At 42.1% G+C, this 12,736-nt stretch overlaps 1 protein-coding gene across 3 annotated transcripts in view; it reads left to right on the top strand.

Annotated features, from left to right (window-relative positions):
• LOC115141434 (receptor-type tyrosine-protein phosphatase U) overlaps positions 1-12,736 on the top strand; it is a 272,604-nt gene that overhangs the window by 189,071 nt on the left and 70,797 nt on the right. For all 3 annotated transcript variants that reach the window (XM_065000165.1, XM_029680301.2, XM_029680299.2), the window contains exon 13: positions 7,939-7,975. In XM_065000165.1, coding sequence (XP_064856237.1) covers positions 7,939-7,975 — 37 coding nt within the window. The remainder of the gene's footprint in view (positions 1-7,938; positions 7,976-12,736) is intronic.

The following is a 12,736-nucleotide window of genomic DNA, read 5'->3' as shown; positions in this document are numbered from 1 at the left end:
TCATACAAATATTCACACAGTTTGCTGAAAATAACGCTGTTGACAGTGAGAGGACGTTTCATACATACTACCTCAACTAACCGGTCCCCCTACACATTGACTCTGTACCGGCAACCGCCTATTTGTATCATTATTTTTTACTGCTGCTCCTTTAATTACTTGTTACTTTTATCTCTTATTCTTATCTGTATTTTTTTAAACTGCACTGTTGGTTAGGGGCTTGTAAGTAAGCATTTCACTGTCATGTCTACTACCCTGTTGTATTTGGCGCATGTGACTAATACAATTTGATTTGATTTGACATTTTTACAAAGCTTTGACATACAAACCATCAGACTGATAGACAGTGCAACTGAAAGCCTGAAGTCAACAGACCCCCTCTCTCTCTTCCCTCTATCGCTCCAGTGCTTAACACTGCAGCAGACTTTCTTTTTTTTCAATGCACTTCCCTTTGACGCTCAGTGTCGCTGGGCTATTATTGCCCTGCCAGACGTATTTGTGTTGACATTTTAGTTAAAAGGGAGGTTGCTTGCGAGTTTATTATGTATTGTTATTTGAACAGTATTGATGTGCTGTGGTACTATTGAATGGTGGCCGAGAAGATTTTGGACATTTATGAACACCACCCCCCCATTCATACCCTCTGCACTTCTCCACTGGGATGTAGTAATACAGATTATTGCAAATCCTCTAATGTTGATGACTGTGTTCTTTCTTGTCAATTGTTTCTATGATGCCATTAAATTACTCTGCCATTATTATTGTATGAGATATTATTGGTTGGGTTACCCCTGTGCTGTGACGTGTGTTTTATATGGTGTGTCTTATCTTTTCTCTCCAATGGATATCTGGCTAATAGGCTACACTCTAGGCAGTCTCTTCTGCTGATGTGTGTGTGTGTCTGGGATGATTACTCTATTTATCCTACTCTTTCCTTTCGGCAGGGTTAATACCTGGCGCCCAAACAAAATCTTAATCTCTACCCCTCTCTAACAATACCGCTACAGTGTATAATGTAAAGCCAGAAGAAGTCTATAGCAGGGCCACTCACGCGATATACAATGCCTTCAGAAAGTATTCAGATCCCTTGACTTTTTCCACATTTTGTTACGTTGCCTTCTTCTAAAATGGATGAGCAATCTACACACAATACCCCATAATCACAAAGTGAAAACGGGTTTTTAGAAATGTTTGCAAATTTCTTAAATAAAAAATAAAAAACAGAAATACCTTATTTACATAAGTATTCAGACCTTTTGCAATGAGACTTGAAATTGGGCTCAGGTGAATCCTGTTTCCATTTATCATCCTTGAGATGTTTCTACAACTTGATTGGAGTCCACCTATGGTATTAAGTTGATTGGACATGATTTGGAAAGGGACACACCTGTCTATATAAGGTCCCACAGTTGACAATAATGTGAGAGCAAAAGAAAACACGAGTTTGAAGGAATTGCTGTAGATCTCCGAGACATGACTGTGTCGATGCACAGATCTGGGGAAGGGTGCCAAAACATTTCATCAGCATTGAAGGTCCCCAAGAAGACAGTGGCATCCATCATTCTTAAATGGAAGAAGTTTGGAACCACCAAGACTCTTCCTAGAGCTGGCTGCCCGGCCAAACTGAGCAATCGGGGGAGAAGAGCCTTGGTCAGTGAGGTGACCAAGAACCCGATGGGAATTCTGACAGAGCTCTAGAGTTCCTCTGTTTAGATTGGAGAACCTTTCAGAATGACAACCATCTCTGCAGCACTCCACCAATCAGGCCTTTATGGTAGAGTGGCCAGTTGGAAGCCACTCCTCAGTCAAAGGCACATGACAGCATGCTTGGAGTGTGCCAAAAGGCACCTAAAGACTCTCAGACCATGACAAACAATATTATTTTGTCTGACGAAACCAAGAATGAACTCTTTGACCTGCATGCCAAGCGTCATGTCTAGAAGAATCCTGGCACCATCCCTAAGGTGAATCCTGGTGGTGACAGCATCATGCTGTGGGGGAGTTTTTCAGCAGCAGCGACTGGGAGACTAGATAGCATCGAGGCAAAGATAAACGGAGCAAAGTACAGAGAGATCCTTGATGAAAACCTGCCTCAGAGCACTTAGAACTTCAGACTGGGGCAAGGTTCCAACAAAACAACGACCCTAAGCACACAGTCAACACAACGCAGGAGTGGCTTCGGGACAACTCTTTGAATGTCCTTGAGTGGCCCAGACAGAGCCTGGACTTGAACCCGATCTAACATCTCTGGAGAGACCTGAAAATAGCCTTGCATCAAGACAACCCATCCAACCTGACAGAGCTTGTGAGGATCTAAAGCAAAGAATGGGAGATACTCCCAAATACAGGTGTGCCAAGCTTGTTGCGTCATTCCCAAAAAGACTATGGCTGTAATTGCTGCCAAAGATGCTTCAACAAAGTGCTGAGTAAAGGGTCTGAATACTTTTGTAAATGTATTATTTTTTTGAAATTAGCAAAAATGTCTAAAAACTTGTTTTTGCATTGTCATTATGGGGTATTGTGTGTAGATTGAAGAGGGAAAAAAACTATTGAATACATTTTAGAATAAGGCTGTAACCTAACAAATGTGGAAAAAGTCAAGGGGTCTGAATTCTTTCCGAAGACACTGTAGGCTGGATAGCTGGGTTCATTTTATGACTATTACGATTCCCCTAGCCTGCTATTCTAACAGCAATGTCATGATGTACCTGATTTGTTTGATAGTGTATGGTCTTTCTTAAAGGAACAGTAACCTCATTGTGATTTGGTTGACATTTATTTGAAGGTTATCACTTGATTACAGCAAAACTCTGGTGATCTAAGATAGTTTCAAATTAGCAGGGAGAGCTGTTAGAATGTTCTGGACTTGTATGTCAGGCCACGTTTATTATCTGGGTGGTTTTTGGCCTGCCTCATTCCTTGGCCCAGGTCTACAATGTGATTAACTTTTAAAAACTGTTTTTATTTAACTTGATAAGTCAGTTAAGAACAAATTCTTATTTAAAATGATGGCCTACACCGGCTAAACCCGGATGACACTGGGCCAATTGTGTGCCGCCCTATGGGACTCCCAATCATGGCTGATTGTGATTCAGCCTGGGATTGAACCGGGGTCTGTAGTGATGCCTCTAGCACTGAGATGCAAAAAATATACTCATGCCCAGTGAGAAACACCATCAGTAGAGAGCTTTACCATCGTTTAACTGTCAAACACATTTCTAGTGGAGAACATACAAGGGGGACTTCCTGAAGGTTAGGGCTTCCGAGTGGCGCAGTGATCACCAGAGTTTTGTGTTTGACAGTTGAACGATGGGAAAGCTCTCTACTTATGGTGTTTCTCACTGGGCATGAGTATATTCTTGGCATTTAAATTTTCCATTGAGCACCCTACTTCACTGCATTTTTGATGATCTGGTTCTTTTTCGAGTGGAGTTCAGTATTCCTGTATTCCTGCTCTTATACAGTATACTGTGCTTATATTCCGCAAGATGGCGCCGATGGCAGCTTCGCTTCTAGTCCTTAGGATACTGCAGTAATTCGTTTTTTTTTATGTATTCTTTCTTATATTGTTAGCCCAGAAAACCTTAAGTGGTATTACATATAGCCGGGAAGAACTATTGGATATCAGAGAGAAGTCAACTTACCAGCAAAACCAGCACTACGACCAGGAATATGACTTTCCCAAAGCGAATCCTTTGTCTGCATCTCCCAGTGCATTTGAACTGATTCCAGAGGCCAACCCAAAACAATGCCGCCGGAGGAGAATGAGCCGGAGCGATCTTCTAGTGAGGCTTTGGAGGTGCGCATACCACCCAAGTATATTACTCTCTAATGTCCACTCCCTATTTAACAAAGACGATGAAATCAGGGCAAGAGTTGCTTTCCAAAGAGATATCCAACATTGTAACATACTCTTTTTAACGGAAACATAGCTAGCTTGGGATATGCTGTCGGGAGTCTGTACAGCCAACGGGAATTTCAGTGCATCATGCCAACAGAAATAAACATCTCTCCGGTAAGAAGAAAGGCAGGGGTGTATTTTTCATGATTAATGACTCATTGTGTAATCATAACAACATACAGGAACTCAAGTCCTTTTGTTCACTTGACCTAGAATTCCTCACAATAAAATGCCGAGCGGTTATTGTCACAGCCGTGTATATCAGACAGCCCTCAAGGAACTTCACTGGACTTCATGCAAACTGGAAACCATATATCCTGAGGCTGCATTTATTGTATCTGAAGATTATAACAACGATCATTTGAGAAAAAGGCTACCTAAATTCTATCAGTATATCGAATGCAGTACATGAGCAAGTAACATGCCCTCCCCCGCCCTCCTTTTGGCAAATCTGACCATGATTCCATCTTGTTGCTCCCTTCCTATAGGCAGAAACTAAAACAGGAAGCACCCATGCTGAGGTCTATCCAACTCTGGTCTGACCAATCATATTCCACGCTTCAAGATTGCTTCAATCACGTGGACTGGGATATGTTCCGGGTAGCCTCAGAGAATAACATTGAAGTACATGCTGACTCGGTGAGCGAGTTTATAAGGAAGTGTATAGGAGATGTTGTGCCCACTGTGACTATTACAACCTTCCCTAAACAGAAACCATGGACGGATGGCAGCATTTGCGCTAATCTGAAAGCACGTTTCACCGCATTTAATCATGGCAAGGCGACTGGGAATATGGTTGAATACAAACAGTGTAGTTATTCTCTCTGTAATGCAATCAAACAAGCAAAGTGTCAGTCTAGAGACATAGTGGAGCCGCAATTCAACTGCTCAAACACGAGACATATGTGACAGGGTCTACAGACAATCATGGATTACAAACAGAAAACCAGCCCCATCGCGGACATCGACGTCTTGCTTCCAGACAAACTTAACACCTTCTTTGCCTGCTGTGGGCTCTCCTTGACCGTAGCTGACGTGAGTAAAACATTTAAACGTGTTAACCCTCACAAGGCTGCCAGCCCAGATGGCATCCCTAGCTGTGTCCTCAGAGCATGCGCAGACCAGCTGGCTGGTGTGTTTAAGGACATATTCAGTCAATCCCTATCCCAGTATGTTGTCCCCGCATGCTTCAAGATGGCCACCATTGTTTCTGTTCCCAAGAAAGCTGAGGTAACTGAACTAAATTACTATAGCCCCGTAGCACTCACTTCTGTGATAATGAAGTGCTTTGAGAGACTGGTCAAGGATCATATCACCTCCACCCTACCTGTCATGTAACCCTAGACCCACTTCAATTATTTGCTTACCGCCCCAATAGGTCCACAGACGATGCAATCGCCATAACACTGCACACTGCCCTATCCCATCTGGACAAGAGGAATACCTATGTAGGAATGTTGTTCATTGACTACAGCTCAGCATTCAGCACCATAGTACCCTCCAAACTCATCATTAAGCTTGAGACCCTAGGTCTCGACCCCGCCCTGTGTAATTGGGTCCTGGGCTTCCTGACGGGCCGCCCCCAGGTGGTGAAGGTAGGAAACAACATCTCCACTTTGCTGATCCTCAACACCCACAAGGATGCGTTCTCAGCCCCCTCTCGTACTCCCTGTTTACCCACGATTGTGTGGCCATGCACACCTTCAACTCAATCATCAAGTTTGCAGACAACACAACAGTGGTAGGCTTTATTACCAACAACAGCGAGACAGCCTACAGAGAGGAGGTGAGGGCTCTCAGAGTGTGGTGTCAGGAAAATAATCTCTCACTCAATGTCAGAAAAACAAAAGAGATGATCGTGGACTTCAGGAAACAGCAGAGGGAGCACCCCACTATCCTCATGAACAGGAAAGCAGTGGAGAAAGTGGAAAGTTTTATGTTCCTTGGTGTACATATCACATCACCAACAAACTGAAATGGTCCACCCTCACAGACAGTGTTGTGAAGAAGGCGCAACAGCACATCTTCAACCTCAGAAGGCTGAAAAAATGTGGCTTGTCATCGAAAACCCTTACTAACTTTTACAGATGCACAATTGAGAGCATCCTGTCGGGATATTACCTGTTAGATCTAGAAGCATAAGCATTTCGCTACACTCGCAATAACATCTGCTAACCATGTGTATGTGACCAATTTTTATTTTTTCATATTCCTAATTTGTTCCTTAAGTTTCTGTGTTTGGTTAAGTACATCTCAGCAGCGCAAACGTTTTATTTTGATCTGAATAAGATTTGTTAAGGATCAACATTACGGCTATAAGTGGTCCTTATAAACATTGGCAGAGACGTTTAAAAAGTGAAACAGACTAACAATATTTGGCATTTACTCATGCTAATGAGCTGGAGGTTTGCTGTAAATGTAAAGAGGCACTTGAAAGAGGGTGCATTCTGACTGGCTCTTTGAAGACCATAGCATGGGCAGCATTTCAGTCACAACACCCAGTGTGTCCCCTAATGGCAACCTCACACAGGCTAACCTGAGTTTACTGTAGTAACGATGGCTGCCAGCGCTGCCAACCCCTCTGGCATGACTGGCACAGTTTGTGTTGGCGGCAGGGCATCAGTGTCCCCTATGTGGGCTATCTGTTTCTGCTCTCCAGATCACCAATTAACTCCATTCTTCTGCCTTCTACACCCAGACTGACGACATGCCAGTATGGATGGTTTGAGCTGCAATATATCACCTCTGCATTACACATTTTTCTGTCAAAGTCTGCTCAGTCTTATTCCCCATCACCCGGAATGGTTTGAAAGTCTTCATAATTTGTTTGCTGACAGATCTGCTTTTGGAAAGCCAGGCTGGGCATTATCACACAAGCCAACCTATTTATATGCGGGACACGTTCGATTGGAGAACCATCTAACGAGTGAACATGTAGTTCATCTGAAATGTTCTGACGATTTATTTAGTTTTGCCTGTATTAAGCAAAAGTGTTAAATCGGCATTGGATTCCTGCATAGATTCCTGCAAATGATTGCCTTGATGCAGTGAGGAATTGCCCCTGTATTTTTATGGGCTGGTTTCTGTCTGTCTTGATAGTCTTCTAAGAGCCCATTGCATTTGAATTTCCAAAGCATCCTGCAATTACATTTTCATAGCGTTTACTCATACTAAAAAATAGAGCTGAAAGTGTGTGAATGTTTTAGTCAGTTTGTTTGAGGATTGTTTATGTGTGTGTGTGTGTCTTCAATATGCCTCCCTACGTGTCTGTACTTTTTAGGAAAAAACATTGCCATAGGTTTAAGAGTGGGCTTAGGAGGAAGTCAACTTGAAATGGGTTTTCAATCAAAAAAGGCAATTTAGCCGCAGTTTGAAAGGAGGGCTCTTGCTCCTTTCCGGATGGGCAGATTTGCATAATTGTCCCATAAGGCCTGAATAAGCGTCTGTAAATCTTAATTTGATAATGCATCTCCTCGTTGAGGTGGCAAGACGGAATTGGATTACGGTCTTAATTCTCATTAGTGTTGTTTGACAAAGGTCCTTTTCATAACACCAAGATGTCATCAGCTGAAATTTGAAGGAAATTAAATCCTTTTTATAGCGGCATATTGGTCCAGGGCCATCTTCTCAATTCAGTTAATTTCCCTTTCATAAAATCTTCCTTTCTCTCTTTTAACACTTCACCTCAACTCTTGCCTTTCGTATTGAACATTCACTGGTCATATATCATTGTAAGTGATGATCATTTTAGCTGATTGAATGCCTCCTCAGTATTCCACTCATGGGGCTCTATTTTGAGTGTCTTTCAATCCAATATGCTGGTCTCTAAAGATGTAAGACAATCCAACAGTGAATTTTTGTCTAATTTTCATCTGTTGAAGATAATTTGCTTTGTGATTTTATTGTCAAAATACAATTTTCATTATGGTTCAGCCAAAATAATATATAATGCTAGGTTCATCCTTTCTGCATTCTCCAGAATGCAAAGCATTGGCAATGTTCCCACCTCTGATCTCTGTATTCTCTCTTTTTTTCAGGAAAGCAGAATAAACTGCATCCGAATAGCCCGCAAAGGTAATTCAACATGAATATTGTATGGACCTTTTATGGATCTCCCCGTGTCTCTGAAGTCCTGTAGGCTTTATTGTAGCATGTTGATCTTACACTATAAATGCATCTCCAAAGATGAAAAGATGTGTTTGAGTTTTGCTGGTATTCCAGACATGTACAGTAGATGGAGTTTAGCATGTGGGAGAAGCAGGGGGACTTCTCTGAAGATCCATGTTGTTTAGTGATGAGGCAGACTCCTGTGAGCTTTCCTCTCCTTGCCTTCAGAGAAAAGGACAACAAGCAGGGAGAGATTAGAGGTCAGGCTTTCATCATGCTTGTTTGGGGGAACACAACCATATCAAAGGCAGTTCCACTGTTCCCGTCAGACAGCTACACTACTCGGAGGGGGAGGGAAACATCTGAGGGCTTTTGACCCGTCTGCTCAAGAAGGGCCCTTCACATCAAAAACACAAATGTAACTACTTGAGCCCATCAATATGAGCAATGTTTCTCCCCACTTCCTCCCTCCCACTCTCTATCACCCTGCCACAGGGACTCAAAAGAACATGAAAAGGGCATAGAAGTTGAATCCTGATGGCACCACAGGCTCTACCCCACTACTGTTGTGCGCTGTCGGATCGTGGTGACTAATAGCCATGTATTTATAGTTATCATAGTGCTGCAACAGTAAGCTAGTCTTGCTAGTAAATTGTCTTGGCAAGGTGTACTTTTCGGTGAAGATGTCTTTTTTGTGACTGAGTAATGAAAGAGACCAGGCTCTCTTGAAGCATGAAGCCAAAAGGCAAGGCAAGTCATTTTAGCTCTGAGTCTCACTCCATCTGCTCCTCACAGACACCCAGTTGGGCTTTGATTAATTACGTCTTGACACATTGATGAACATTAAACAGTACGTGCCTCTTGTCTCTGGCACATACTGTAGGTGGGGAGAGAGACAGAGAGAGAGAAAAAACGTAAAGGGCCTTGATGAGAACCCTATGGAAATGTATTTGAACATTCAGCCACAAATAGCTTTCAAATTGGTTAAGATCAACATGAGATACTTTTTAATCAGTCTTTTAACATCCTTCTTGAAAAACAGGAAATAGCATCGTGTCCGACAGGGTTAAGTAAGAAGACCAGCTTTAGAAACTACAACTGATGTAACTAAACTGACAAATAGGATTCCCCAGTGTCACACCCTGATCTGTTTCACCTGTCCTTATGCTTGTCTCCACCCTCCTCCAGGTGTCGCCAATCTTCCCCACTTATTCCCTGTCTGTTCGTCTTGTTTGTCAAGTCAATCCGCGTTTTGTCTCAGCTTTTCCCCAGTTTCTCTTTTCCTCGCTCTCCTGGTTTTGACCATTGCCTGTCCTGACTCTGAGGCCACCTGCCTGACCACTCTGCCTGCCCCTGACCCTGCCTGCTGTCCTGTGCCTTTGCCTCTACTCTTGATTTCCGACCTCTTCCTGTGTCTGCCTGCTGTCCTGTGCCTTTGCCATTACTCTGCGTTATCAACCCCTGCCTGCATTGACCTGTCATTTGCCTGCCCCTGTTGCTGTAATGAACATTGTTACCTCAACACAGTCTGCATTTCGGTCTTACCTGAAACGTGATACCCAGATTATAAAAAATGTCAAGGTACAACACATGTGGTTAGTCATTTTGTATCTATGTGATCCCTCTAATGTTAAACATGATTGCATTTTTCACCGCATTTTCTGGTTGTGAAGCGTTACTTTTAATCAGCCTTTGATCAGCAAAGTGGAGACAATTAGTTATCAAAGCTGGAGATTACTTATCAACTTCCAGATGACAGTTTAATTAACAATCTCTTGGCAGCTCCCATCACAACAATGGACTTATATTTCTTCTCTAAGTGCCAATGTCCACTCTCAGCTATCCGGCAGGTGTATGGATTCATGTGGAAAAAATATATTGTTTGGCTTAATAGAAATTCGCAGACTAAATGTGGCAAGATGATCGTCTCTGTCCAGGGTGTCAGTAAAATAAATCAATTCTTTTCACCCGCAGCCATGTTATTAGGTTGAAAAATATAGGCCTACTCCTGTATTTCACATGATGAATTGAAGTTATATATGCCTTCTCCGTCTCTCTGTGTTTGGTAGGAACAAAGTCTTTAATTAATCTTCTGCCAACTACAGTGCCTTCAGAAAGTACTCATACCCCTTGACTTTTTCTACATTCTGTTGTGTTACAGCCTGAATTTAAAATGGATTAATTAGACTTGTTTTGTCACTGGCCTCAACACAATACCCCATAATATCAAAGTGGAATTATGTTTTTTGTGAACATGTATGCAACCCCTTTCTTATGGCAAACGTATTTAAGTTCAGGAGTAGAAATGTGCTTAACAAGTCACATAATAAGTTTCATGGACTCACTCTGTGTGCAATAATAGTGTTGAACATGATTATTGAATGACTACCTCCTCTCTGTACCCCACACATACAATTATCTGTAAGGCCCCTCAGTCGAGCAGTGAATTTCAAACGCAGATTCAACCACAAAGACCAGGGAGGCTTTCCAAAGCCTTATAAAGAATGGTTGGAATGGTTAATTTTTAAAAAGCAGACATTTAATATCCCTTTGAGCATGGTGAAGTTAATGATTACACTTTGGATGGGGTGTCAACACACCCAGAATCTGGCGTCCTTCATAACTCAGTTGGCCTCATGGGATTTCACCATGAGGCCAATGGTGACTTTTTAAAACAGTTTCAAGAGAAAACTGAGGATGGATCAAAAACATTGTAGTTGCTCCACAAAACTATCCTAAATGACAGAGTGAAAAGAAGGAAGCCTTTAAAAAAAGTAATATTCCAAAACATGCATCCTGTTTGAAACAATTCATTAAAGTAATACTGCAAAAAAAACTGTGTCAAAGCAATTCACTTTTTGTCCTTGAATTCAAAGTGTAATATTTGGGTAAGAATACATTACTGAGTTCTACTCTCTATATTTTCAAGCATAGTGGTGTCATCATGTTATGGGTATGATTGTAATCGTTAAGGACTGGGGAGTATTTCAGGATAAAGCGATGAACGTAATGGAGCTAAGCACATGCAAAATCCTAGAGGAAAATATTGGGCAAATGTTGCACAATACTTGTGTACAGAACTCCCAAGGATTAACATGTAGTGGAGCGGGGTCAAGAGTTTCAAGTTCATTGGTGTCCACATCACCAACAAACTATCATGGTCCAACCAAGCCAAGACAGTTGTGAAGAGGGCGCAACAAAACCTTTTCCCCCTCAGGAGACTGAAAAGACTTGGCATGGGTCCCCAGATCCTCAAAAAGTTATACAGCTGCACCACCAGGCGCATTCTGACCGGTTGCATCACCGCCTGGTATGTCAACTGCTCGACATCTGACCGTAAGGCGCTACAAAGGGTAGTGCGTACGGCCCAGTACATCACCGGGGCCAAGCTTCCTGCAACAAAACCTATATAATAGGCGGTGTCCGAGGAAGGCCCATAAAATTGTCAGAGACTCCAGTCACCTAAGTCATAGACTGTTTTCTCTGCTACTGCATGGCAAGCAGTACCGGAGCACCTAGTCTAGGACCAAAAGGCTCCTTAACAGCTTCTACCCCCAAGCCATAAGACTGCTGAACAATTCATCATTGACCCCCCTTCCATTTGTTTTGTACACTCCTGCTACTCGCTGTTTATTATCTATGCATAGTCACTTCACCCCTACCTACATGTACAAATTACCTTAACTAACCTGTACCCCTGCACACTGACTCGGTACCGGTACCCCCTGTATAAATCCTCGTTATTGTTATGTTATTTTGTAACTTTTTAAAATTTTTACTTTTGTTTATTTGTTAAGTATTTTCTTAACACGTCTTGAAATGCACGGTTGGTTAAGGGCTTGTAAGTAAGCATTTCACGGTAAAGTCTACACTTGTATTCTGAGCATGTGACAAATGAAGTGCTTCTACAGAATATTGACTTAGAGGTGTGAATACTTATGTAAATTATTTATTACTTATTCAATTTGAGCATATTTCTAAAAACATGTTTTCACTTTGTCATTATGGGGTATTGTGTGTAAATGGCTAAGAAAAACAAATATATTTAATCAATTTTGTATTCAGGCTGTAACATACCAAAATGTGGCTTAAGTCAAAGTGTATAAATACTTTCTGAAGGGAGGCTGGCTGAATTAGTTATACCTGTCACCCTTGCATGTCAAGCATACTTGTGATACACAAAAAGATGACCTGTCATACTCCTATAAGGAACCCCAAGGCTGTATCCACTCTGTCAGAGGATTTATAAGGCTCAGAGTCCATTAGTCGATGTGATCTATACACCAATGACATCTATGGTAATTATCTGAATAAATGTGATATACTGTACAAAAACATTAGTGTCAGAGTACATACAAGGCTGCTAAAACTTTGGGGCTATCCCTTAGTATTGATCAAATGCAACGAGTCATATACAGTATTTGGTGATTTTTCATAAGAAAAACTCTGGGCACCAACCACAAACTTTTCCAAATTGTACTGTAAGAATTCTCTCCCATAGGGATGAGGTCGATGAAATGCCCCTGGGCCTGGTTGCACAAGAAGAGGGCTAAAACATGTCTTATTTTCCCTTTCCTCTTGCCTCTGCCCCAGATCTCATTCTGCTCTTGTGAGCCTCTTCATTCCAACCGCTAGCTATCTAGACCTCTTTCCTTAGGCCAGCTCTGACTTTCTCCTCCACTAGAGAATGGCTGTGCTGTTCCTAAAGGCACAGTAGGGCTGGTTGCA

This window comes from Oncorhynchus nerka, linkage group LG14, assembly GCF_034236695.1.
Source record: "Oncorhynchus nerka isolate Pitt River linkage group LG14, Oner_Uvic_2.0, whole genome shotgun sequence".
Classification (NCBI taxonomy): domain Eukaryota; kingdom Metazoa; phylum Chordata; class Actinopteri; order Salmoniformes; family Salmonidae; genus Oncorhynchus; species Oncorhynchus nerka.
This window is presented reverse-complemented; position numbering and strand designations above follow the sequence as displayed.